The sequence below is a fragment of the Erpetoichthys calabaricus genome, chromosome 12 (genome assembly GCF_900747795.2).
Source record: "Erpetoichthys calabaricus chromosome 12, fErpCal1.3, whole genome shotgun sequence".
Classification (NCBI taxonomy): domain Eukaryota; kingdom Metazoa; phylum Chordata; class Cladistia; order Polypteriformes; family Polypteridae; genus Erpetoichthys; species Erpetoichthys calabaricus.
Genome location: NC_041405.2, coordinates 21,999,835 through 22,027,603, shown reverse-complemented (window position 1 = coordinate 22,027,603; position 27,769 = coordinate 21,999,835). Strand labels below are relative to the sequence as shown.

The window sequence follows — 27,769 nt, the reverse complement described above, 5'->3', positions numbered from 1 at the left end:
CTCTTGGATCACTCTAGGGTTTTCGTCACCCCAAATGCAGCAATTATGTTTGTTGACATACCCCGAGAAATGGAAATGTGCCTCGTCACTGAAGATTATTCTTTTTGAAAAACTGTTGTCCTCTTGTTCCAAAATCCAATTGGCGAATCTTCGCCGTTTTGCATGATCTGGTGGTTTCAGCTGTTGTGTCAACTGAATCTTGTAGGGGTGCATATGAAGATCTTTTTTTCCAGATACACCGAAGATGGTGATATACCCAGCTGTTGTGAACAACGGCGAAGCGACTTCACGGGGCTCACATTCACACTGTCTTGTACTACCGCAATGTTTTGTTGTGTTCGAAAATTACGGTTTCGACCGGGTGATTTTCTGGTTGCGACTGACCCAGATTCTTCGAATTTCTGTACCAACCTCTAAACTGTTGTTGTGGTAGGGGCATTGTCATGTCCAAAGATCGCGCAAAGTTTACGGACAGTCTCTGCGTAGCACTCCCTGTTTTTGTAGTGAGTTTTCACAATAAGAATGCGTTGCTCGATACTGAATGGCTCCGCTTCATGGCTACTAAATGGAAAAAATGACAAATGGTCTTCTAATCGGAGTGATAATAGATAACGAAAATGATAGGAACAGTGCTGACAACCTTCAAACAAAAAAAAAATCCCATGCAATTCAAAAACTGCGTACTTTATGAAACACCCTTTATTTGTCTCGACACACTTTAAAGCCTGTGGCACAACAGTAGGTTATCCACCAGTGAGAACGTATGGTGCACCCAATAACAAGGTCAGCGAATATCTGCTGCATTTCATTAGCCAGTATTTTTGTCTGTTTTCCAGCATATTTTCTCCTCTGCTGAGCTGCATTGTACATCCTTAGCAGTAGAACAGAGATATTTCCCAAGGTGGTGTTCTAGTCTGTTTCATCCTAACTAAAGTACTGATTAGGAATAAAAAGTGGTGTGACTTTGAACTAGAGATCTAGATCTCACTGCAAGGAAAAGTAGTTAGCCTGTGATGAGTGACAACCCTGTATGTGAGTCGGTCTGTGTGATACTCTTGAAATGCCACTTGTCCTTTTCTACTGGTTACTCATTTGTGGAAAATGTAGTAATTTTTTTATTTAAATGTTTTGCTTTCATGCTTGGCAGTGTAATTGTCTGCCACTGTCTCAAGCTCATGTATTTACAAAGTTTTAATCTATTCTACTTTTTTTTTTTTTTTTTTTTTATGTAAAAGATGCTTCATAATGCCACAGAAAAGCTTTCAGGTATAATAGACATACGTTTTAAACAACATTTCATGTGATTTTTACTTACTGCCCTATATAAAAATTAGCTCTGAGAATTACAGGTAGTTAAGGTAAGTGATGAGTTACCAATACTGAAGTTCCTAAGTTACACATGTACATTTACATAAAGATAAACTAGAAAAGAAAGACAGTGCGGGAGAAAAACATCCACATTACTTGCTGGCAATTTTGTGGCTGATGTGTTTTTCTTGTTTTTCCTTTTTTTTTTTTTTTTTTTTTTTCCCCCCTAAGTTTTATGATTCAGAGAAGGTTAGCTCAGATGTTTATATATAAAGGCTGGTCACTGTCTATGGAAACATACATTCACTGCTGCTTGGATGAGCTCATCTCCATAAAGATACACGTGTTGATTGAACTGTCTGTTGATAAGTGAGGTTGACTTGCCTTTTGTACTAGAGTGGTGGACTGTGAATCCGTGTTTTTGTTTCTATATAGCACATATACAGAGCACACCATTTCGTGTACAAGAATACAATTAAAAGCAATGAAATAGCAAAGTGGGTAGTTGGCAGTTACATTGTATGAGTTTTTGCCTTTCTGTTTCTTTTTGTTTTTCTGGAAGTCATCCAAAATGTATATATTTTTTTCATATAAGACATTGATACAGATGATGATGATGACGACAATGATGAGGAAGAAGATGATGAAGGGGAGTGTCCTATAGCTAAACTTAAAAAATTTCCAGTAACTTGTGGATCTGCAGAGGGAGTCCTACATAAGCATCGCTTTGCCACAGGTAAACCTGTTTCCTAGTATGTGTTAGATGCATTTAAGAAATATGGACTAAAGATGAACATTTTCCCTCAGATAGTTTTGTAATCGAGCATATTCTAAAAAAAGAAAGCTGAATTGTATTTGCAGACTCAAATTGTACTTTTTCCTGACCATTCTGATCAGTGGAGCTTTCTTCAACTAAACCTAAGGCAGAAATATTTCTTGATTTGTATGTTTTCCCATGGTGATAACAATGATGAAAATATGACCGACTTATTCCACAGACACAGTGAAGCTTAGTGTGTTAATAGGTCAAAATGTGAATGTGTGTGTTTTTTATGGTCCGTCTTAATTTGTTTCTACCAAATTCTGATTTGTAGTTTTTCAGAAAGATGTATTTCTTGTTGTTGATTAGCAGAATATTACAAATAAAGGCTGCTTCAGTCTGGCCCATAGATTATTCACTATTACATGTACTTTGATAAGACTGAAAAGGCCCCAAAGGCATAACTCTGTAAAATACATCATTTGCACCTGATCTAGCCTGAAATGCTGTCAGTTTACCATGATGATAAAGCAGTCAAACAAACAAGGGAGAAACACTTAAAAGTTCTGTACTTAGGGGTTCATCATTCTCATAATTGTATTGTACAAAATAGTTAAACTGTGTAATTGATGTAACCAGAAAAAGTACATAGATATGCAGGGTACACTTACAACTTAAAAGACTGAGAGTGATGCTGTTCAGATGATGAAAGGAAAACATCAAGCATATAAAAAAAATTCAGCACATAAAGTGTTTGATTAGTATTCTTAGATTATAGCTTTTTTAATCTGTGACCTTTTTAGAACTTAATGAGAAATGTTTTATGATATTTCATTTTTAGCTAACACCTGAAAATTAACTATTTATATGTGCATCTTATTTATGTATTGGTCATCATGTTAGCAATCTTCTGTGTTTTGCATTGGACAGACTTTGACTCCCACACCAACTATTTAATGTAAAAAGTTCTGTTTAAAACCAAATTATTTTAAAATCGAATTTAAATAGAGGCATCACAACGGTACAGTGGATATCACTGCTTCTTCATATGTCTGGATTCTTGTGCCCAAATCTGGTCCCATGTCATTGCCCTCTGGATTTTTCTTCCAGACTTAAAAGTATACACATTAATTACAAAGTAGCTGAGCCAGTACAAGTGTCCTCAGCAATGGACTGGCATTCCATCTGGGGTTGGTTCCAATCTTGCACCCAGTGTCTCCCCTGACAGGCACCAGCTTTTCATAACTCTAAACTGAATAAGATCCATAAAACATAGTCTGCATAAGGCATTATGTACCTAGGTGTATTCTTGTGTATTTTTTATACCTTTAATAACCAAATAAGAATGACATTTACAATATTAATCAGTGTTTCGGATAAATAACTGATATTGGGAAAGTTCCACAAAGGTGATTCACCGCTTATTATTTTTAATTGGATATTGACTATACTGGGAGAATACATAGTCATTTTTAATTGTTTTATCCTGACCACATTTTATAAACGTCTGTTTTTTATAACCGTTATCTACTAAATAAATTAACCTTTAACGTGTGAGTGTGTGGTTGTTTTATTTAAACCTCTGTTATGTCCACTTGGCCAGGGACATGTGGAAAATGCATCAGGACAGAGCAGGGCTGGTTCACACCTACTGATTTCCTAAAACTGGATGACACAGTATCTGATAAGTCATGGAGAAGAAGCATTCAGTTTAATGGAAAAGCAATACTGTACCTCATTGAGGTTAGGAGTTTTTTTTCTTTTTTCAGTTTTCTGAAGAAACTACAATATATATGAATAATGTTTATCCATTTGGAAAGTAATTTTGAATAGAACAATCTACAGTATGGTGTTATGCATGAAACATTTGCTGTTTTCTGGTTTTAATAGAACATTTGTTTTATTTTTTCTAATGTAGTAACGCTTCCCCTGTGTGATTTAATCATTGATTTTGTTGATATTTTGGACAATTTTACAGATACATTCAAATTTTATTTCAACCATCCTCACATTTCTGATATTCACTTGAAAGCCCTTAAACAGGAGCATAACTTGTGTATATTGTGTTTTTTTTATTTATAAATAACCTGCTTTTGAAAATCTATATCTCCTTTTTGTTGATATTCAGAATAAATTAGGAAACTGATGTTAGAGACAGTGAATAAATGGTACTAATATATTTTAATTGTTTGGCTGTAATTAGAAGTGACAAATGTGATGTTTTCAATGTAGTCATTTCTATATTTATTTGGTTTTTTTTCCTAGAAAAAGATTCTAGAACCTCACTCGCTCATTTGCCATTGCAGAATATGCAAGTCAGTTGACGTTAACAACTTGGTAAGTAAGCTTGCTCTTTTAATTTTGTGATATTGTAATGTCATACCCTGAGTTGTAAGCAATGTATCAACAGAAAGTTATTTTGGGTCTGTATTACTGTGGCTTGGCTTATTATTCATTTATTTATTTATTTTACAAGTTTTAAACCTGATGATAAAGTAATTTCTACTTTCATAATATGGGGGTCTTTGAATGATTATTCTAGACAAAAATGATATTTCTTTTAATATGTTAAACACACAACGTAGTTTGTAGTGATGGCCAAAAAAAATTTTAAACTCCTATTTTTATGGAGAAATGTCATAATAAGTACAAGATAAAACAGGACCCAATAATGACCAATGCTGGTCCACAGCAAACAGTGCCAATAGCATTCTTGGAAAAAATGATATATTACTTGTTTCACATAATCCAGAGGTGAAGTCGTCTAGTTATCCACTCACAGCGTGCAAAAATGGATGTATTTTTTGCTAAATTATTGTTAAATAAATAACTCCGGAAAGTGAAAGTACTGGTAATTGTCATCTTACCTATGTGTCTTATGACCATTTGAGTTACGCTGCTACCGTATCTTACGGAAAAACTTTTTCGCCACGCCATCTCTGTATGCTGTAACTCATTCATCTCAGTTTATTACCTGCAGCAGTTTCAACTAAATTCAGATACATTTGTCTTACAATTACAGGGAAAAAGGGCAATTGATCTTGACCAACAATTGAAGGTGATCAAGCAGTAAAAGGGAGGAAAGAAAGCGAATGCGATTGCATGTGACTTTAAGTAATCCCATTGTAACAGGTGTTCACCGCACGCACTATAATTCTGTGATCTGGCTTTGAATTCGGTTAAGCTCCGAAGCTTCTGCATTGTGACTCATGATGTGCTGCTTCGTGTGAACTGCCACAAAGGGAAGTGAAACCACACTTAACTCCTTTATCTGTTAATGCTTGTTATTATTAGCCTGAAATATAAAAAAACTGAAAACATACGAGTGCTCACACTCTGCCAGTACAATTCCTCCTCTCACAGTTAATACAATGAGAACTGGGAGAGGCTCACACTGATGACGTAACATAACACAGACAAAGAAAGGATATGTGAAGCTGTTAAAGGTTTGGCATCCATGTGAGTGATAGTAATAATGAAACAAAATAATACAATAAATAAAAATCTACACAGTGTGCTAAGAATGATGATAAAAAAAGGATATGATATAAAACAATATGGCTTAATGGACTTATTATACAGTAGTACATACGTCCAGATCAACTTACGACCTGTCCGTCGGAAACCAAACATGGTCATAGGTTGATGACAACCTGTAGTCCACAAACTGAAGCCCCTTCATACGGTGTCATGCTTTGGACTTGTTGACCCACGTTTCTGCCTCATTCATTGGTCAGGAGTCCTGTCTTCAAGTCAAAGGCAAGACCATTTGTGAAGGGACTTCCTGTTTGTAAACATATCACTGGATAACCTACTATACAAGTGAATTATGTGACATAAGCAATATGCATTGGTCACCACTGGGTCTTGTTCTTTCAGAAAAATGATGTCCATTCTCCTCAAAAGTATGAGATTAAAAATGTTTCTTTGCCATCACTACAAACTATAGTGGGTAAGTAACATAAAAAAATTTTGGGTGGAATATTCCTTTAAGGTGTGTTCATTTTGCCACGAGGTTCAGAAGATACCCATTTCCATAAGCATCAAAATCTTTGTGTGTGACTTCAGCACCCTCCAACCCCAGTATCCTAAAAGGCATGTCTGAAGAATGACTAAATGAGTAATGAAATACATTAAAGAGTTTAATGAACTATAAAATACAGTCATGCGCCAGTTTACGGCTGACTGAATTGAGACAATTCATACTTTATGGTCAAGGGTGAAAGGAAAACAATGTCATTGTTAATCACAGGGTCTCATAATTTCTGACTCTTGGGGGCTCTGTTAAGGTTTGATGTGAACAGCACTGCTCCATGTGCCTAATGCATTCAGCCCTCACTGCCTTCCCTTACACCAGTGTTTCTTCAAATTTATGGTCCCAAAACTAAACTCCCGTGACTCTGTTTAGCCTTTTAACTTCATTGACAACCCACTAGCAGCAATTACAACCCCCCCCCCTTAGTGAAACAGCCATGATTGGGGTGTCTCTTTTGGTAAAAACAAACTCACTTAGAAACAGGGAAGCCTATTATGCAGCACTGACGAAAACAACAACCACCTTCACAAACCAACTGCGGCAACCATGGTCCCGACCCAGTGGTTGAGAAACACAAGCTTAGGTGACTTGCTCACAAACTAACAATGGCAACTTGTGACCCACTAGCGGCACAACAGTGGTTGAGAAACACTGCCTTACTTAGACCTAGCATGCAGATACCAAAACTCAAAAGATCGTATAGGTAGTTTGAAAAATGCATACCAGTGACCCACACCAGACCCACAGAACCTTGATTGCAATGACCTGTACACAGTTGTGACCGACATACGGCCAAATGGCTAGTCCCAAATGGAGCCATAAGTTGGTGTATGACTGTATTAAAAGGATGTAAGTTGATGGGTTTGGATGCATTTGTTCTTTTAGAAACTGCATAGGATTTTCAGGGCCCAGAGCCAATCAGTGCAGCCTCAGACCCTAGGCAAGACTCGGCCATGGACATACACTATTTCGTGCAGCCACAATCTCATGCAAAATAAATTCAGTCTAATAGACATAATAACATTCAGTGCATCCGGAAAGTATTCACAGCACATCACTTTTTCCACATTTTGTTATGTTACAGCCTTATTCCAAAATGGATTAAATTCATTTTTTTTTCCTCAGAATTCTACACACAACACCCCCTAATGACAACGTGAAAAAAGTTTGAGATTTTTGCAAATTTATTAAAAATAAAAAAATTGAGAAAGCACATGTACATAAGTATTCACAGCCTTTGCCATGAAGCTCAAAATTGAGCTCAGGTGCATCCTGTTTCCCCTGATCATCCTTGAGATGTTTCTGCAGCTTAATTGGAGTCCACCTGTGGTAAATTCAGTTGGTTGGACATGATTTGGAAAGGCACACACCTGTCTATATAAGGTCCCACAGTTGACAGTTCATGTCAGTTCAAACCAAGCATGAAGTCAAAGGAATTGTCTGTAGACCTCTGAGACAGGATTGTGTAGAGACACAAATCTGGGGAAGGTTACAGAAAAATTTCTGCTGCTTTGAAGGTCCCAATGAGCACAGTGGCCTCCATCATCCGTAAGTGGAAGAAGTTCAAAACCACCAGGACTCTTCCTAGAGCTGGCCGGCCATCTAAACTGAGCGATCGGGGGACAAGGGCCTTAGTCAGGGAGGTGACCAAGAACCCGATGGTCACTCTGTCAGAGCTCCAGAGGTCCTTTGTGGAGAGAGGAGAACCTTCCAGAAGGACAACCATCTCTGCAGCAATCCACCAATCAGGCCTATATGGTAGAGTGGCTATACGGAAGCCACTCCTTAGCAAAAGGCACATGGCAGCTCGCCTGGAGTTTGCCAAAAGGCACCTTTAGGACACTCGGACCATGACAAAGAAAATTCTCTGGTCTGTTAAGACAAAGATTGAACTCTATGGTGTGATTACCAGGCGTCACGTTTGGAGGAAATCAGGCACCGCTCATCACCAGGCCAATACCATCCCTACAGTGAAGCATGGTGGTGGCAGCATCATGCTGTGGGGATGTTTTTCAGCGGCAGGGACTGGGAGACTAGTCAGGATAAAGGGAAAGATGACTGCAGCAATGTACAGAGACATCCTGGATAAAAACCTGCTCCAGAGCGCTCTTGACCTCAGACTTGGGGCGACTGTTCATCTTTCAGCAGGACAATGACCCTAAGCACACAGCCAAGATATCAAAGGAGTGGCTTCAGGACAACTCTGTGAATGTCCTTGAGTGGCCCAGCCAGAGCCCAGACTTGAATCTGATTCAACATCTCTGGAGAGATCTTAAAATGGCTGTGCACCGACGCTTCCCATCCAACCCGATGGAGCTTGAGAGGTGCTGCAAAGAGGAATGGGCGAAACTGGCCAAGGATAGGTGTGCCAAGCTTGTGGCATCATATTCAAAAAGACTTCAGGCTGTGATCGCTGCCAAAGGTGCATCAACAAAGTATTGAGCAAAGGCTGTGAATACTTATGTACATGTGATTTCTCAGTTTTTTTATTTTTAATAAATTTGCAAAAACCTCAAACTTTTTGTATGTTGTCATTATAGGGTGTTGTGTGTAGAATTCTGAGGGAAAAATTAATTTAATCCATTTCAGAATAAGGCTGTAACATAACAAAATGTGGAAAAAGTGATGCGCTGTGAATACTTTCCGGATGCACTGTAAGTGTCTTCAGGATATAGAAGTAAATCTGTCAAATCTAGAAAATAAGTAAAATAAACAGGATGTGAACATGCAAACATTAGAATGCAAGTCTGAAATATAAGAGGAGACCATTCAGTCCATCACACTGTTTTGGTTAGCTATTAGCTACATTTTCAAAGCTTCCTGTTAAAAGTTGTTAAAGTTTCTGCTTCTTTTTCATAACCTTTATAGACTTTGTTCCAGAATCCCATAACCATCAGGCCTAATGAGAAGAAGTTTGTCCTATCTTCCATCCTACGTCCACTTCCCTTTTTCATTAGTGTCCTTGACGTGCTGTTACACTAACACAGCTATGCTAGGCTGAATTTCTCAATCTCTTTGACAGAATTCTGAAGTCCTTTATTAGATCCCCACACAGCCTTCTATATTCAAGACTAAAGAGTAATTCCCTAAGCCTGTCCAAATACACCATGCTGTATAGTTCAGCAGTGTATCCTCTATAAACAGTAAACTGGCCACTGTTCAAACTTGGGAATCTAGAGCAGTAAGACAGCAGCAGTTACCACTGTAGCACAGTTTCACAGTTTGTACTTGAAACTGTAGCAATGAGTGGCTTTAGCAATATTCTGAACTTTTGCCTTAACCTGAGCATAGTTCTTTCTTTTGGAATGTGTCATGGTTTTGTTTCCACAGCAAGACAATGATGACGAGTGTGGCATTTGCAGCCAGGCGGGATCTCTAGTTTGCTGTGATCAGTGCCCCAGAGCTTTCCACCCTGAATGCCATGTTCCATCAGCAGAGAAGGAGGCTGAAGAGGTTTCTCCCCGGTCAGTATGGTTCTTATTGTCTCTGTTTACAAAATTGTTCGCTATTCAGTGCTATGTACAGATCATCTTAAGGGGTATGTCTTTGTAAAGGCGTTTCTTTGTGAGATTTTTCAAAGTGGTGGTTTTTAAATAGTATTCCTAATGAGCATGACATCCTTGTGGTGTGTTTAACTTAAGTCCCCTGCAGTTCTGTTACTAATAATTTCCTAAAAAAAATTCCATAGATTTGCATGCTATACTTTTTTCTTTTTTTGTTTTTACCCCCTGTCTGTCATCTTTAGTGAGAAATGGTGCTGCACGTTCTGCAAGTTTAATGAAAGTCGTAAAACTTTACCAGCTTTCGCAAGGCCAGGTTTCACTCAAGCAGTCGTGTTCAACTTTCCAGTGCAGGATCACTTACTGGTAAGTCCATTGGTGTTGGTGATTTTATTTATTTCACGGTTTTAAAAGCTTCCTCTTAAATTTTGTGGCAGTCCTGTAAATATGGTGATGATATTTGGGTCAGTATTCAAAAATGGAATTCTGTTTTCTAAACCTTCTTAACTAGCCTTAGGTCTTGAACTTTGTGTTGGTTACATGTCAGTTAGGTTGCTTTTCCAAATTCAAAACTGACATTGCTTCATGGGTGCTTGACTAATAACAGTCTACAAGCTGGCAGGCTACAAATGACCTTCCATTTCTAGAGCAGGTCCAAGATTAACTGCAGGATTTTATGCTATAAACTATAAATTGGCAACTCCATGCCAGTAAATAAATTATTTTCTTAAAAAAAAAAAAACCCAGAATGCTCAAGGGTAAAGAAATAATCACACAGATGAGCAAGAATGCACAAATTCACAGAGTGGGATATGATACCAAGAACCTGGAGCTCTAAAACCACACGACTAACCAAATGACCACTGCACCTCTCTTTAGATTTTGTGTTCCTATAGTTTTGCTTTGACATACCTGTATGTCCTGCAGTTATGAATTAAGAACATTTTAAACCATAATGACTTGAGATTTTATTTCTTTGTGATTGAAATTGTTTCTTAAACTAATCACAAGTTTAAAAATAAAAAAATAAACTTCCAATGGAGACTTTGACATAGAAAAACATGGACAGATGATTTATTAACTAATCTAACTTTGCTTAGTCTAGCAGAACAATCACAGAAAATGAGAAGCGAGAAGATATGCATGAGATCTTGGCTAGTGTTTAAGAGGCACATGGGAGCTGGAAGAAGGTTCTATGGTTTGATTAGAACTAAATTGAGCTTTTTGGCCATCAGAGTAAATGCCATGTTTGGCATAAGCCAAGCACCATACTTTATCAAAGATGCACCATCCATGGTATGAGGCATGGTAGTGGCAGCATCACTCTATGGGGATGCTTTTCCGAAGAATTGTCAGGGTAAAATGAATGCAGCAAAACATGGAGAAAACCTAGTGCAAGACTGGAAGGAACATTGGTGAACATTAATTTTCCAGCTAGAGTACAACCTCATGCATATAAAGGCAAAGCTACACATGAATGACTTTAAAACAACAATGTTAATGCCCTGAAGTGGTTGAGTCAAGAGTCCAAATGTCAATCCAGCTGAGAATTTGTAGCTGAACGTTTATGTTCACTCCAATTCTCCATACAACCTGACAGAACTTGAGCAGTCTTCAAAGAAAAATGGGGAGAAAATTGCAGTATCCAGATTGCAAAGCGGACACACAAAGGCTGTCATGGCTGCCAAAGGTACATCTACTAAGTAGTGACTTGAAAGGGGGGAATACTTTGCATGGTCAATTATTTTGTATTTTATATTTGTACTAGGGGGGCAAGCCCCCCTAGCGCCTTCAGCGCCCAACCCCCAGTTGCTGTGTAACTCGACCTTCAGCTAACTAAATCGCCTAAATACAAACATTGGTGTTATGAATAGATCATTTTTTAGATAATTTTTTTTTTAATATTTTGTTCCTGGGAAAGAAAGTTTACTCAATCAAAAAGAAAAACCACGACTTTCTTGATATTAAAACTACGACTGTCTTGATATTTTAGTTTATAATTTAAAAACGGAATAAGAATCTGAAAATCTAACATCATCATATTAAAGTTCAATAAATTCTGAAAAGAATGATACCAAACATGTATGTCATATATATGTAGGTTTTAAAATAAGCACGATTTAAAGTGTGACAAAAAATGTCACATAAAATTGTGCACTTTTAGGCTTAGGGTTTTATCTATCTATCCATCAATCCATCCATTATCCAACCCACTATATCGTAACTGCTGGAGCCAATCCCAGCCAACAGAGGGCGTTAGGTAGGAAACAAACCCTGGGCAGGGCGCGCGCGTGCACACACACACACACACGAGGGCCAATTTAGAATTGCCAATCCACCTAACTTGCATGTCTTTGGACTGTGGGAGGAAACCAGAGTACCTGGAGGAAACCCACGCAGACACGGGGAGAACATGCAAACTCCACGTAGGGAGGACCCGGGAAGCGAACCCGGGTCTCCTAACTGCGAGGCAGCAGCGCTACCCACTGCACCACCGTGCCGCCCCTATCTATCTATACATACAGAGACTTAGACCAGTTTGCACAAATGTGTTTTCACTTTTTCTGTTGATCAGCGTAAAAAGGGCCGAAGTAAACTCCATGTGTAGCAACAATAAAATGTGAAAACTTCCAATGGGCTGAGTACTTTTTATAGGCATTGTTTTTAGAATTGGGCAGCTAGGGAGAATGGGGATCATGTAAAAAGTTCATTTTAAGCATAATCGTTTTGTACATCAACCAGGTGCCAAATATTTATGTGATAACTTCTTTTACCACTAGACTAGTGATATACTGTGTATTACTATTCTATAGCTTAAAATAATTTTATGCATTAAATGCATAAACAGAGTTTTGTGTTTGAAAAGACTCGTTTGCATAGCACTAATTGTTTTGCTTGGAAGCCAGGCTTGATCATTCAGCCCTGTGCTACTTCCATACATTGTCTCCTCCCTACATTGCAATGATTTAGGTACACAGTAGAACTCAAGTGATGCATTTTGTTAATCAGTATAAACTTTCCTGGACTTTGAGCACTAACCTGTTTTGCCACACATTCAGTGTAATTTTGCCTCGGTGTGAGTTTGCTCTTCCATTTGCTGATAATATAATGACATTTTAAAAGTCAGTCAGTCATTTTCTAACCTGCATAGTCCTGAACAGGATCACCGGGGATACTGGAGTCTATCCCAGCAAGCATAGGGCGCAAGGCAGGAACAAACCTTGGATAGGGTGCCAGTCCATCACAGGGCGAACACACACACATACATACAGACCCACCAACCACACAGTAGGACCAATTTAGGATTGTCATTTCACATAACCGGCATGTCTTTGGACTGTGGGAGGAAACCGGATTAGCCAGAGAAAAACCACGTAGACACGGAGAGAACATTCAGATTCCATGCAGAGAGGGCCTGGGACACAAACCCTGGCCTACTTACAGCGAGGCGCCACTGTGTCACCCCATTTTAAAAGTGAATTTCAGAAGATTAATATTTATGGTTGTCATGAACCATTCCAGTTCAGACATTTTGCACTATGGTAACTGCCGGCAATCAGATGCAAAACCACTACGAGAAGTAGCTCCTCACCACTTTGAACAAGAGAGAATCTTGTACTGGGTTGGTCGTCATCACACTCTGCATGGGTGTTGCTGTTTGTGGTAGCTTTGGATTACACAGTAGCCTACTTTACCTCAGCGCTGTGACAGTTGCCCTAATTGGAGCAAATTAACATTACGACATTTGAATTTATCAAAAGTTTATACTGATCTTGATTAGATGCCATGGCTAGAACCGGTTTCAGATTCCTACACCTTAGAAGTGGATCAAACAGGTCTTGGGAATGCTGGATGGATTCCACATTTCTTTTCTGCAGTCACTGTGTTCTGCCAGTGGCTTGGATTTCAGCTGATATAGATGTCTACTCAGTGGTTCTTATTTAGTGCAGTGCTGGATTAAATCTTCAGAGCACAGAGTTTGTTTTATGTTCAAGACATAAAAACCTGTCCAGTGGGGAAGCTGTTGTATCTTTATACTTCGGTCACACAGTGAATTGAACATCAGTGCTGCACAAAAACAAAATTTTAGATTTCAAAAGATGAGCCCCAAAACAAAGTAGTGTCTCCGTTCTTCCCCTGCTTCCTGTAAGAGAGGCTACATTTAAAAGCTGACTTGAAGATTCAAGTACAAAATTTCTTAAGCACTCTTAACATTTTTAGTAACCAAATTTCTGTTTTTCTGCTTGTAATAACAGAAGTGCCAGTACCTTTTGATTAAACTATACAGTGAGGATAAAAAACGTATCTTTGGTCCCAATCCCAATTATACGGTAAGTCAACATGTAACAGTATACAGTAATCTGTCACTCTGTCGTTGTTTCCAAATGTTTAAACTCTTTAACATGTAGACCTTTTGTTAATAGGTGAAGGATTATTCGGAATATATAGAAAAACCAATGTGGCTGGACAAAATCAAGGATAAACTGACCAGTGGTCTGTATGATACTGTTGAGCAGTTTTTTAAAGATATTCACCTCATATTCAGCAACTGTGCAAAGTTCAACAAGGTAACATTTCATTTCTTTATAAATGATGAGGATGAAAATGAAAAATTTGTATCAGTCACTCATGCTGCCCACTTTTACATTTTGCCTTACTTGTGGCACACACCTCTCTCACTTGTAATAGACTGGTGATATGAAAGCTTCCGATCTGCAAAAGAATTCTCAAGCCCTAACTCTAGATTATTGCAGCCCAAGCTTAACTCCTCACTATTTTGTTTCTTAAAAAAAATACAATTGGCAGACAAGAGAAATGGACATTAAAGACAGTGTCATGAACAGCAGCTGCTCATTTAGCTCTGCTGGTACAAGTGGGCTATTTATCAGATGTAAGAGAATCAGAGCTTAAAGGATTTGTTTGTGATACCAAACAAGGTATACTGTATAGCATTTGGCACGTATTGTAAAGAACTTTAAAAAAAATATACAGTATACATAAAATGTCTTGCTTTACATTGGAGACTATAGGGCACAGAGGAAACACTTAAAAATGTACAAATATGGTTGTGACTCTTGACAATTATTTTATTTTTATGGTGCATCTGGGACCACACACACACCAAAAAACCTGCCTAAATGTCAAACTCCGCCCGTGAAGGACATTTACGTTTTTTTTTTTTTTTCCCCCACACAGGATAATAAATTTGGAAAAATTGGGCATGCCCTCAGAAGTGCATTTGATGCTGATTTTAAGCATGCGTTTGGCTTGCAGTAGTGCCACTAGAATGCAGTGAACCACATTTTGAGTCGCCCTGCTGCCTCCTGACAGAAGATCCAGTAGTTAAAATCTGAAGATTCGAGTCAATGATCCCATGTGATGTGCTCTTAATTTCAGTTACAGCAAAACAGTAGCCAATTTCAGCTCCCGAGGTTTTCTACCACAGCCACTGCCTCGGAATGCAATCCTGAACAGTCCATTCAACGACCCCCTAACCCCCCTCCCCCAGCCCCGGTGAGGAGGTGACACTTCAGAGTGGACGTCCCGATTGAAGCGACTTTGCCATACTTGTTAGGTTCTCTGCTCCGCATTGATGTGAAGAAGTGAAAGTAGGAGGGTTCATTTGGATGCAATAGAATTGTACAATGTTATTATGTTTTAAAGTACTGCACACTGGGTTAGGTCATATTTTATGTTCTGTCTGGAATTTGATTGTAGTTTTTGTTTTGTTTTTTTTTTTCCCTGATTATATAAATATATATATAAATATATATATATGTAGTATTTGCTTAACTATGTTATAGCTTATTTTTGCTACAGTTAACAGCAAAAAAGAAAACTTTCCACTTTTTTTATGACAGGCTTATGAGCAAATGTCAGTTTCCTCTACTTGTATTTTTGACTTTTATTACTAGAACTTTATTTTGGATACTTGGCTTTGACGAGATTTTGCATCTTTTTAATGTGTCAATTGTATATTCCGGCATCTCTACATCTGCACTCAGTTGGTCCAAAGTGAGGAAGGCAGACCTTTTGATTTTGATTTTTAATATTTTGTGTTACGTTATTTGTTTTGTGGCAGGAGTGTGTGCAGAAAAAGTGATCCTTTTTAATTTGCTGTTTAAAAAATAATAATTTTTAGGTAATGCTAAAACAACAAAAAAAAAAATGTACAAACCTTGGCATTTTGATGCTGAAACAATCAGTGAATTTTGTTTTCTCAATGAGAATTTTTTTGCACTTAACTATGGAGTTTCTGCCATGCTGGTTTACTTTATCCTCCCATCCCGAGATTCTGATTCGATATTGTTGCTGAATGTTGCCCACTATCATTGTGTCTCAATTGCGTGAAGGGCTCTAGAACGGTTCTTGGTTTCCTGTGCTGGCAGCAGCGGTTCAATATGTGTTTATGTGTATATACATATGCATTCAGTGTAATTAAAATTGATCAGAATGTGGAAAAAAAAGATGTGGCACCCCCTGCTCAGGTACTAAACTTGCACGATGAGCTTTTTAAAAGATGGTTGTATTGTCTACTAACTGATGGTCCAAACAAGTGCAGAATGTGACGAGAAGCACTTGAGTACTTGCACTGTTTGCAATGGTCATGAAAAAGAAAAATAAAGTCTGCTGTAACTTCATTTGGAAAAGCAATATCCCCTAATTCAATAAGTGACTTGTGCAAATGCAACTGCTTGAGCTGCACAATAATTCAAATGTAAATGTTTTGTTTAATGGTTAAGGGAGTGATTAACGCTTGCTCTGCACACACCCCTTCTAGCTGTGTAATTAAAAAGTTGTGGATTTCCTTTTTCTTCATCAAGTACATTTTCTGAGTACTTTTGTATTTTTATAAACAGCACTGACAAAATCTCAGTTGAATAAAGTGACTTTTCCCAAAATCCTTTTGCTGGATAATTCCTCTGGTTGCCTTAGTCAGGTAAGAAGTAAAAAGGGTGTGTTAGAATAGCAGAAATAGGTGCTTGGCTGAAATTGAGCCTGTACATGTGGACGAGCTGAAGCACCACATTCACTTCAGAGTCAGTCCTTGGCACTACACCGACTTTAATAAGGTTTGCCTAAATTAACTAAATGGAATCCGTCATTCTTTTAGTAGCACTGCACAACCTCTGCTTATAAAGGATGTCAAACTTGATGACTGTAGTTGCTGATCTCATCACCTGAGGATGTCCAATTAAGTGACTCTTAACTTCAGGGGATGGAGAACTCGGACAAATGCATCACGCCTTTCTGAGAGTTTCACATTTCCAAAGTACTACATGACATCTTACGTAAGCTTCTTCATTTGTTCCTTTAGTGTCATCCCAAGGCACACATTACCCAATCAATACATAACTAGGCTATTGTTTAAAGATTTACTGTAAAAGTAGATGCAATGTCCCCTTCTGAGATTGATTGAATTCTAAGTAATCAACATAGACCTCCTGTTTTTCATCTGATAACTTGGGTTGTTCATTGATTCTGGTATAATAATACGTACCCGATCCTCTTCCCCTGGGGTGACCTTTTCCTCTTTGGATGGATCCGGAAGTGTGTTGCTGGGGAAAACACATTGGTGGTTGCAGCTACAGTGGGCCTGCTTTAACGACTCTGGCCAAGTCATGTTAGGATGACTTACTGTATTTTCATTCATCCATTGCTAGGTCTGGGTAAAAATACTGATTTTCCAATTAATCATTTTTTGTTTAAACGATTCAGTATCAATTCTTACAAGTCTCAAGACCAATCTTGTGAATCTCTGTCCTGTTCAGTTACTACCGTTAGTTGATTTTTTTCTTACCTTAATTTTTGTGTCTGATCCAGTAATTCTAAACTGATATGCCTGTTAAGGCTTTCTATGGAAAAAGCACATTGCTACGAGTAGCCCTTGCTGCGGGATGGGGTGGAGACATGTAACTATGTAAATGCATATAATGTTACATGGGCGAGTCTGTAAGCCCGTGTATGTGCCTCTGAGCTCTGCATACCACCCTTAGAGTTCCAGCAGCCCTAACTTGCGACAGCTGAACATCCAGGGCAACAGATTCTGACCAATCAGACAAGTGCACTGCCTGCCAGTCACACTGGGAGGGCAACCTCACTGCATATATGGCATGCTGAGATGGCTGGCTGGCTGTTACAAAAACCTTTCCAGCATTTCCAATGTGTTGTTTTCAGGGGTCTCTTAACAGCATCACAGGCCCCTGGGCAAAATAGTGCACAGGGGCCCCCGTTTTGATAGCAAAACAAATAAACATACATATGTATCAGAAACATCGTGGGCCCCTATGTGCCAGAATCCTCCGGCAAGTGCCCATATGTTAAGAAAGACCTAGCTGTTACATTGCGTGACCACATCAATTACAAGTTTGTGTGTTGACAAGTCCAATAAACATTGCTTCTCATTAAGTATGTACCGCTACGGTGAAAAAAGTTTTAAACGTGCCACGCCAGCCTGCGATACCACAATGAACGTGTGTGGAAAGCAGCCAACGCAAAGTAACTGCATAAGCTGTACAGAGTGGATCATATTAGAGTCGTTCCCAGGCACGATAGTTGATTCTTCATCTTTTATATTAAATTCATCCAACACCGCTGTCGGCAAGTACTGTATCACCTTTTCTTTTTAGTCTGAGGAGGAACTCTCGGGATACATTTTTGAGGCTGATTAACATGAATGGTACAAATGAGCAACTGAAGAATATAGAACTTGTAGAATTATAGAAAGACGTGAGTCTTCCCACTGTGCCTATAATTTTGACTAATTCAAGATTATTTTAAATGTCCAATAGGGGAATAAGTTTGGCTAACAGTTTAGCTGAAGAGTGCCTACATGGAGATATTTTAAGACGTGAATAGGTTATTGAATAACATTTAAGAAACAATATTTGATTGTTTTATAAAAACTATTATTTGTAAGATGATTATCAATGTTTTATAAAGTAGATTCCATTGTATTGTATTAAAACAAGGAGCCCCCCTATAATGTGTGTGGTGACACATATGTTAGTTAAATTATGGTGAATTCTAAATGAGTGCAGTGAATTTTTTTTTTTTTTTTTTTAAAAGAACAATGATATTTTATTCCATATCTTCCAAATACTGACTTTAACTGTTCATTACCAATCAAGTATTTCTTGTTAAATGTCACTCCAGGCTTATGCATATGTTACAATGTCACTATATAGACACCCTTCAAATACAGTGTTACTGAAATTTGTCACATTGTTCTTTACTGCATGGTTAAGTAATCTAAAAAAAAAAGCCACCACTTCAAATATCAGTGCACACTAATTCAGTCATGATAAAACTGATCCTGAATCAGGGCATCAGTGCCAGTCCCCAGTCCTGTCCATTGCCTACCATGCAAAGTTACAAGACAGTGGATGCAAGAATAGTGTTACTGTCATATAAACATTGGACAACAGAATAGGCTGTGAAGATCAATTTTACTTTTAGGCCCATATTTAATATATATTCATAGGTGGAGGGGTGGCTCTAAGGCTAGGGATCTGCACTGGCAATCGGAAGGTTGCAGGTTCGAATCCCGTAAATGCCAAAAGAGACTGCTCTGTTGTGCCCTTAACCTGTAATTGCTGAGTGCTTTGAGTAGTGAGAAAAGCGCTATATAAATGCAAAGAATTATTATTATTTGTATCATTATTTTTGACTCTTCAGATGGTTTGCCTACTTTTTAAGTTTTCTTCCTAGGGTTAGGGTTGCAGACACACACCCACCCACCTTTTATTGAGGTAGATAAGCTGCTTTCTGTTAGTCCAGCAGTTACTCTCCGACATATTCAATGTTAACATTTGCAGTGCACCATCTACTGGAATGTACTTTGTAATGCATAAGTTAGATTGGGAAAATATGCTGATAGTGCGTTGCCAGACTCACCACACAACCAACCACCTGGATTGGAAACTTCAGCACCACATGAGGAGTGGGAGGTTTTTTTTTTTTTACAGTGGCTATAGTGCCAAACCTGCCCACCTGCTTGAAGGGCTGAATGCAGGTTAACGTCGTAGCCAGCACAGAGCAATTGGAGGTTAAGGGCCTTGCTCACCGGAGTGGAATCACTTCTGACGTTTACGGGATTTGAACCGGCAACCTTCTGATTGTCAGCAGACTCCCTTCCTCAGAGCCACCACTCCACCTAGTAAAATACAGTTTTGTCATTCCAAAAGATGGCACACCACAAACATTATTACTGTTTTTATAAAACTCATACCAAACGGCATGTAACAAAGACATAACAATAGGACAAGTGTCCATCTGGTTGTTAATAATTCTTTACATTGATAACATGCTTTTCTCATTATTCAGTGAGTGAGGAGCCACATTAACCTCCACGAATGTGTAGCATCCACCTGGATGATGCGACACAGCCATATTTGAGGCAGTGTGCTCACCACACATTGAGGCGGTTAAGTGGTGAGAAAGAGAAATGGTCAATTAGAGACCGAAAATGATTAGAGGCGAGAATGACAAGGCAGTGGTGGGCAATTTATCCTTGATACAGCCTTCTCTTTACAAAGGATGCCCAGGGATAATTTTATGACCACTGAGAGTCAGGACTTTGGTTTTACATCACATCCAAAGGACAGCACCATTTTTACAGCACAGTGACCCCATCACTGCACTGGGGCATTGGGATCCACATTCAGACCACAGGGTAAGCGCCCCCTGCTGGCCTCACTAACAACTCGTCCAGCGGCAACCCAAGTTTTTCCTAGGTGGTCCCCTATCCAAGTACTGGCCAGGCCCGAACATGCTTACCTTTAGGTGGTTGACCTCTTCTGCAGTGCATGTGGTATGGTGGATGACATGCCTGACTGTATTAATCTGCACAATTAACATGGTTGTTTGTATTTAAAAGGCAGATTCACTTTCTTGTCATAATAAAAGAATTGAATGCCAATTTTCTGCTTAATGCCCACCTTTGCAAAGATGCTAATGAAGTTAGGAAACAAAATGACAGTGCTTTCCCATCTTGGTCTGCTTCCTGAACAGTCTGGTCAGCTATGCTGTTCAACTGCTCATCGGTGATGTTCATCTGTAGCAGTAGGGTTGTTCAATTGCTAATTGGTGATGTTCATCTGTAGCAGTAGGGTTAGGACCTGTAAGAGCTCATGGTGGCATATCTTATCTTTGTCCAGATCATACAGCTAAAATGCAAACAGCAGCTAATTTTATTTATGCTACTAAGAGGCTCAGAACCTCGGAGGTCCTTGTTCTCCTACTTAATCCTACTGTCGGTTGACTATCCGGAAGATAATTGCAGAAGACCTGCAGGATTTGTGCTGTAATTAAAAGGTTAGAGAAAGAACAGCCTGCATCCATTTGCTCCACTGGTCTAGTCGAGTTAGCTGGGGTGGGGGAGTTTGTGGTAGATGACCTCCTTGAAAGCGGTTTATAATTTGATAGAGTAAAAAAAAAAGAAGCTGAATGATTGGTCAATGATTGGAATAAAACGCAAAGGCAGGTGCCACCACGTATGGAAAGCTGACACATGGCTCATAAAAGAAGCTGCTGTGTCAAAGCTCAAAAATGTTTACCCCACAGGAAGGGACAAAAGCCACCACTGCGTCCTTTCATTGAAGTTGCTGCTCTGTGAGGATTGAGAAAAACAAATCTTTTAATGTTCAAAATGATTTATTGGTTGGTATTACTCGCATGGAATAGAATTAAAAAATCTTTATAAAAATAAAATCTTCCCCAAATGCGTACAAATTATGAACACAAAGTACAAGTAAAGGTCCATAACACATTCCTTTTAAGTTACAAAGCTAACATTTGTCTGTAGTATAAATATTTTATAAAACCATACTTGTAAATATCTTCTTTCCATTTTTAACACCTTTATGTTACTGGCTGTAAATAAAAAAGGCGTTGCTTCAGTCTGAGAACAGACAAGCTATATAACAGGGCAAAAGGTCCCCAGTATTAAAATGGACACCTCCTATTCAGGCCATCATTGGCTAATGGGCCTCTGATGATTGGGCATGAATGGGGGAGGGGGAAGACCACATACCTTATGTGATCAACGCATTCAAACATTATTTAAATCAGGTTAATAAAATGTGTCAGTCTATCAGGCCTTAACGGTAAAGCAGAGAAGACACGTCTACTTTTATAAAAGGTTTGGTAGAGCAGTATTTTACTTAAACCACTGGTGAAAATGGGTCATGAGGGATAACACCACCCTAAATCTGATAATTCAACTTTATGAAAATGTTTTTACATATATATATACTTGCCGCAAATTTCTCTTGGTATTAACACATGGCGTATGGATGCCAAGAGAAATTCCTAGCAACTGCGTTACTCGTCAATAAAAGTTTAAATTCAATTCAAAGATGAACTTGTTTTTCATACTTAATGTGGCAGAAGCAGAGCGTGACATGTGATAATTCCAAATACGTAAGGCACCTTAGGTTGACAGAGGGCTTAGATGTGGCCTTTCATTGGCGGTTTTCTTGAGTCACATTACAGAAAGTTGTCTTTACAGCAGGTGCTGGTGCTTCAGCAACTTTAGGGCTGCTTCTCCTGGTGTAGCAGGTTCCTCTGTGGCCATCCATTCTCAGCACGGGGGCTAAGCACACGGTTTACTCCGAAGTCTTAATGACTGCATTAACAAGAATGGGTGGGGGGGGTAAAAAAAAAAAAAAAGTCATGCATTAGACCACGGGTGTCAACTCCAGTCCTGGAGGGCCGCAGTGGCTGCAGGTTTTCATTCTAACCATCTTCTTCATTAGTGACTAGTTTTTTTCTGCTAATTAACTGGACTCATGCCCCTTAGTTGTTTCTTTTTCCTTAATTAGCAGCCATGCAGCCAACAGTAATAAGACGCAAAACAAGCTGCCACATGACCATCTTACCTGTGCCCATCACACATTATCTAAAAATAAAGAAAGGTGATGGTCTTGGTAAGGTTGATTGCTCAGGTCACCAAAACATTTTGACAGTGTTCTTAGAAAAAGCAGAAAAATCAACAGTTTTGAAAATGTCTGCTGTGGCAGAAAGAGAGCAGCAACAAGCCACTCAATTAAATAACGGGTTTAATTAACAGCAAGAATCAGCTTCTCATTAAGAGATTGCTTGGAGTGAAATTGGTTTACTGGACATGTGTTAGCACGTTTCACATTTCATTTCATTTCGGCTGCCATTTAATGAAGAAAGGAATAAATTCAGGGGACTGAATCCTTAAAATCAGGGCTATAAAAATGAGGGGAAAAAGAAGTTGATTAGCATTGAAAACTGGTCATTGATTAGGAAAAGGGTCAGAATGAAAACCTGCGGCCCTCCAGGCCCGGAGTTCAACACCCGTGCATTAGATAAAGCCATAGTCATTTATCACAGCAGCAGGAAAACAAAAACATCAGTTACCCCCAGTCTTGAGTGAGCAGAAGGCACCGAAACTACAAACTTGGCAGACGGCAAAAGAAATTCAAAGAGACCCCAGGGCTTAAGCTGTGTGCTCCTCGTTTTATGGTATTTGGTAGATTTAGTGCTTATTTAAGATTTTGATTTTATTTTTTAGCTTTTATTTAGTTTTTTGCCATTTTCTAATTTTATTTAGTTTTCATTGTTTTTATTTAGTTTTAGTTTTTTTATTTTAACTTTAATTTTTTTGCCATTTTCTAATTTTACTTTAGTTTTTTAAATTCTGTTTATTTAGTTTTTTGCTGTTTTCTAATGTTGCTTTTTATTTGGTTTTTCAAGTTTGTTTTACTTTATCATTTTCTAATTTTTTTGTTGTTTACTTAAAGATTTGCCATTTTCTAATTTTACTTTTTGTTTTGATTTAGTTTTTCACCATTTTCTTTTCATTTTTTTGTTCTGCTTTTATTTAGTTTGTTTTTTTGGCATTTTCTAATTTTAGTTTTTTTTGTTTTTAGTTTTACTTTCTCAACAATTTCAAAGTTTATTTTTTACTTCGTTTTTGTTTATTTCGTTTTAGTTTTTTGCCAATTTCTAATTTTACTTTTTTTTTGTTTTGATTTAATTGATCATCATTTTTTAGTTTTACTTTTTGTTTTGTTTTTATTTAAAGCTTTTCAGCAATTAAAATGTCTACATGGACATCATTTTGAAAGCACAAGACTCACTCTTCTTAATGGTTGTCAGATTGTACACATCTCTCAGGGCGACTCGACATGTTGTTGTTTTTGTGTTTTGTAAACCATTACAGACCTACGAACACCCGGGACTCTCACCGAATGTCCACCTTCTCCACCACCACTACAAAAAAGACATAGCAGCACTTGAAGCTGTGCAGAGGAGAGCAAGCAGGTGCATCCCAGAACTTAAGGACATGTCCTACTGTGACAGAATCAAACCTATTTAATCATAAGCAGAGGAAACAGTGGGGTGACCTAATCCAGGTCTCTTCAAAATCCTCAAAGGTGTTGATAAAGCATATCCAGCAGAAGTCTTTCACCTTAAGGGTGGGTCAAATACTCAAGTACAGCAGTGGAAATTAAGGGGAAGTGCATTTAGGATCAAAGCTAAAAAGCACTTCTTTACGCAAAGACTTGTGGGAATTTGGAACAATCTACAGTGACATGGAGTTGAAGCAGAAACCTTGACAACATTGAAGTGGGATCTAGAGGGGGGTGAAATATTGGGACAGCTTGACTATTAGCTTGCCAAATGAGCTCAAGGGACTGAATGGTTTCCTCTCATATGCAAATTTCTTATGTAACCATTAGTAATGTTAATAGTGAGTGAAGACAGTTAAGTATAAGCTGAGCCAATAAGGATGCTTAACTTCAAATCCTGTCTTCATTCATTCATGCTATCTTAAACAAAAACACTTTCAAAGTTACAAGTTAACAAAAAATGAAAATCCATCATTTTTCTGAGCTCACAGGGGAACACGACCTATTGAGGTGGAAAAGGCTGCGGTGCCCTGGAGATAAATAATATCAAGGAAAACAGGGAAAATGTCAGCATAGGTGCAGTTCTGCTGTATTGTATGTCGATGGATTTCTGTCACTTTACCAACACAACTCCACAGTAATTATCTTCATACTCTGCTTGGTTACTAACCTGCAGAACGCATATGTACTTTACAAACAGGAGATACATGATCTGCTCCCCACCTTTAGGTGTACAAGTTAAAGGTGTCACACTGGTTTGATGTTGGCAGTGCTTTGTATAAAAGACACAATGGAAGAACTCAGTACAAGTATAAACTCACCCGGTCAGTTTCTACTTTCTTTCTTCTTGGTGGTAGTTTGATGTAACCATTCTGTGGACACAAAGAACAGGTGAAGAAATTAGCTCAGAGGATTTTGAGTTTTTGGATGATAGACATGACTGAAGTTTTTTTTACTTGCCAATCAGTCCATTTCTAGTAGGTGACACAAGACAAAGTTATGAATAGGTTAACTAAAACAGGCTGTGCACATGTAAGTATGGAAGAATATCATGCCTGGAATTCCGTCAATCACACTAAATACATACACCGATTTTAGCCATTAAAACCCACTGCCTAATACTGTGTTGGTTCCCCTTTTGCCACCACAACAGCTCTGGTGTGTTGAGGCATGGACTCCACAAGACCTCTGAAGATGTCCTGTGATATTCGGCACCATAATATTAGCAGCAGATCCTTTAAGTCCTGTGAAGTTGTGAGGCTGGAGCCTTCAGGATCTGGACTAGATTTTCCAGCACATCCCACAGATTCCCGATCGGATTGAGATTTGGGGAATGAACACTTTGTCATGTTCCTCAAACCATTCCTGAAATATTTTTGCAATGTAGCAGGACACATAATTCTGATAAAAGAGGCCACTGCCATCAGAGAATATCATTGTCATGAAGGGGTATGTGTGGTCTGTAACAGTCTTTAGGTAGGTGGTATGTGCCAAAGTAACATCCACATGAATGCCAGGACCCAAGGTTTCCCAGCAGAACATTACCCCGTGCATCACACTGCCTCCACTGACTTGCCTTCTTCCCATAGTGCATCCTGCTGCTATCTCTTTGCCAGATAACACACACGCACCTGAACATGCACATGATCTAAAAGAAAATGTGATTCATCAGACCAGGCCACCTTCTTCCATTGCCCCATGGTCCAGTTCTGATGCTCCTGCACTTCTGGCAAAGGGTGGGGGCCAGCATGGGTTTTCTGACCCGGCTACTGTTTTTCAGCAATTTGTACTACAGTAGGTCTCCTTTGGGATCGGACCAGGTGGGCTTGCATTCTCAACCCACGTGCATCAATGAGTCTTGGGTGCTCATGACAATGTTGAGGGTTGATCAATTGTCCTTTCCTGGACCACTGTTGGTAGGTACTAACCACTGCAATCTGGAAGCACCCCACAAGGCCTGCTGTTTTGGAGATGTGAAGCCAACACAATGTGCGCTTTGTCAGTCTCTCAAATCCTTACGCTTGCCCTTTTTACAGCTTCTAGAACTGACTGTTCACTTGCTGCCTAACATATCTCACCTCTTGATAGGTGCCACTGTAATGACATCATCAATGTTTGTCACTTCTGTGGCTGATCAATGTGTGTGAGACCTTATGTACAGTACTGTATATGGGGTCAAATGTTTACATACAACAAGGTGAATGTTTAAGCAGTCTGTAAGTTCACAAAAATTCATGTCATTAATTGTATTGTCTCGGAGTGAAAAATTGAATTGAAAATATTGGGAATATATTTAGTGCAGCTGCCATAGGGGGGAGGGGGGGATCACAGCAACTCAGCCAAGAAAAAATAAAAAAGTGGACCTCCACAAGTCTAGTTCCTCTTTAGAAGTAATTTCCAAACAACTGAAGGTACTATGTTCTTCTGTACAAACAACTGTATGCAGATACAAATGTCTAGGGACCACATATATACTGCGTTGTCAAGGAGGCGGCACAAATTAACTCCCAGAGATGAACAAACTGTTTGGAAAGGTTCAACTGAACCCCAAGGCAGCGGTAATGGAACTGGTGATGTAATGGGAGGCATCAAATTCCAAAGTTAAGAGCCCTTCATTGCCATGGCCTGAACAGCTAATGTGCAATAAAAAAGCCCCTAGTCCAAGACTGACAAAAAAGCCAGACTGAAGTTGGCAGGTGATCACCAGGACAAAGTCTTGGCCTTTTGGAGGAGTGCTTGGTGGTCAGATGAAACAAAAATGGAACTGTTCAGCCACAACAATCGGCACTGTGTATGGAGAAAGAGGGACAAGGCTTTTCAGCTAAAGAACGCTATCCCAACTGTTAAGCATGGAGGTGGCAGCATCATACTGTGGCGGTGTTTTGCTGGTAAAGGAACTGGGGCAATTCAGAAAATAAATGGCATCATGAGGAAGGAAAATTATCTAGAAATTCTGAAGCAACACCTCAAGACATATGCAAGAACATTAAAGCTTGCTTGCAAATTTGTCTCCAATGACAATGATGCTAAGCATACATCCAAAAATGTACAGTGCATCCGGAAAGTATTCATAGCGCATCACTTTTTCCACATTTTGTTATGTTACAGCCTTATTCCAAAATGGATTAAATTCTTTTTTTTTCCTCAGAATTCTACACACAACACCCCATAATGACAACATGAAAAAAGTTTACTTGAGATTTTTGCAAATTTATTAAAAATAAAAAAAATTGAGAAAGCACATGTACATAAGTATTCACAGCCTTTGCCATGAAGCTCAAAATTGAGCTCAGGTGCATCCTGTTTCCCCTGATCATCCTTGAGATGTTTCTGCAGCTTAATTGGAGTCCACCTGTGGTAAATTCAGTTGGTTGGACATGATTTGGAGCAGGTTTTCATGCAGGATGTCTCTGTACATTGCTGCAGTCATCTGTCCCTTTATCCTGACTAGTCTCCCAGTCCCTGCCGCTGAAAAACATCCCCACAGCATGATGCTGCCACCACCATGCTTCACTGTAGGGATGGTATTGGCCTGGTGATGAGCGGTGCCTGGTTTCCTCCAAACATGATGCCTGGCATTCACACCAAAGAGTTCAATCTTTGTCTCATCAGACCAGAGAATTTTCTTTCTCATGGTCTGAGAGTCCTTCAGGCGCCTTTTGGCAAACTCCAGGGGGACTGCCATGTGCATTTTACTAAGGAGTGGCTTCCGTCTGGCCACTCTACCATACAGGCCTGATTGGTGGATTGCTGCAGAGATGGTTGTCCTTCTGGAAGGTTC

The 27,769-nt window shown here is 39.0% G+C and overlaps 3 protein-coding genes across 10 annotated transcripts in view; 1 reads left to right on the top strand and 2 right to left on the bottom strand.

Annotated features, from left to right (window-relative positions):
• LOC114663049 (nuclear body protein SP140-like protein) overlaps positions 1–16,506 on the top strand; it is a 41,130-nt gene extending 24,624 nt beyond the window's left edge. For 3 of the 7 annotated variants that reach the window (XM_051934780.1, XM_051934779.1, XM_051934778.1), the window contains 7 exons: positions 1,904–2,044; positions 3,672–3,811; positions 4,334–4,405; positions 9,435–9,568; positions 9,850–9,970; positions 13,861–13,935; positions 14,029–14,594. In XM_051934780.1, coding sequence (XP_051790740.1) covers positions 1,904–2,044; positions 3,672–3,811; positions 4,334–4,405; positions 9,435–9,568; positions 9,850–9,970; positions 13,861–13,935; positions 14,029–14,301 — 956 coding nt within the window. In that variant the 3' untranslated portion in view covers positions 14,302–14,594. Of the gene's footprint in view, positions 1–1,903; positions 2,045–3,671; positions 3,812–4,333; positions 4,406–9,434; positions 9,569–9,849; positions 9,971–13,860; positions 13,936–14,028; positions 14,595–14,800 lie in introns of those variants that run through there. The other 4 variants (XM_051934782.1, XM_051934784.1, XM_051934783.1 and 1 more) reach the window with 2 other exon arrangements.
• Positions 16,507–20,115: 3,609 nt separating this feature from the next.
• LOC114661946 (ribonucleoside-diphosphate reductase subunit M2 B-like) overlaps positions 20,116–27,769 on the bottom strand; it is a 135,566-nt gene continuing 127,912 nt past the window's right edge. Inside the window, exon 2 of the transcript XR_007936449.1 lies at positions 20,116–20,127. The gene's annotated coding sequence lies outside the window, so the exon portion shown is untranslated. The remainder of the gene's footprint in view (positions 20,128–27,769) is intronic.
• The window catches only part of LOC114661948 (uncharacterized), a 49,605-nt gene continuing 43,027 nt past the window's right edge, over positions 21,192–27,769 (bottom strand). For both annotated transcript variants that reach the window (XM_051934774.1, XM_051934775.1), the window contains exons 11-12: positions 24,810–24,860; positions 21,192–22,232 (exon numbers count right to left, since the gene is read on the bottom strand). In XM_051934774.1, the coding sequence (XP_051790734.1) occupies positions 22,200–22,232; positions 24,810–24,860 (84 nt within the window). In that variant the 3' untranslated portion in view covers positions 21,192–22,199. The remainder of the gene's footprint in view (positions 22,233–24,809; positions 24,861–27,769) is intronic.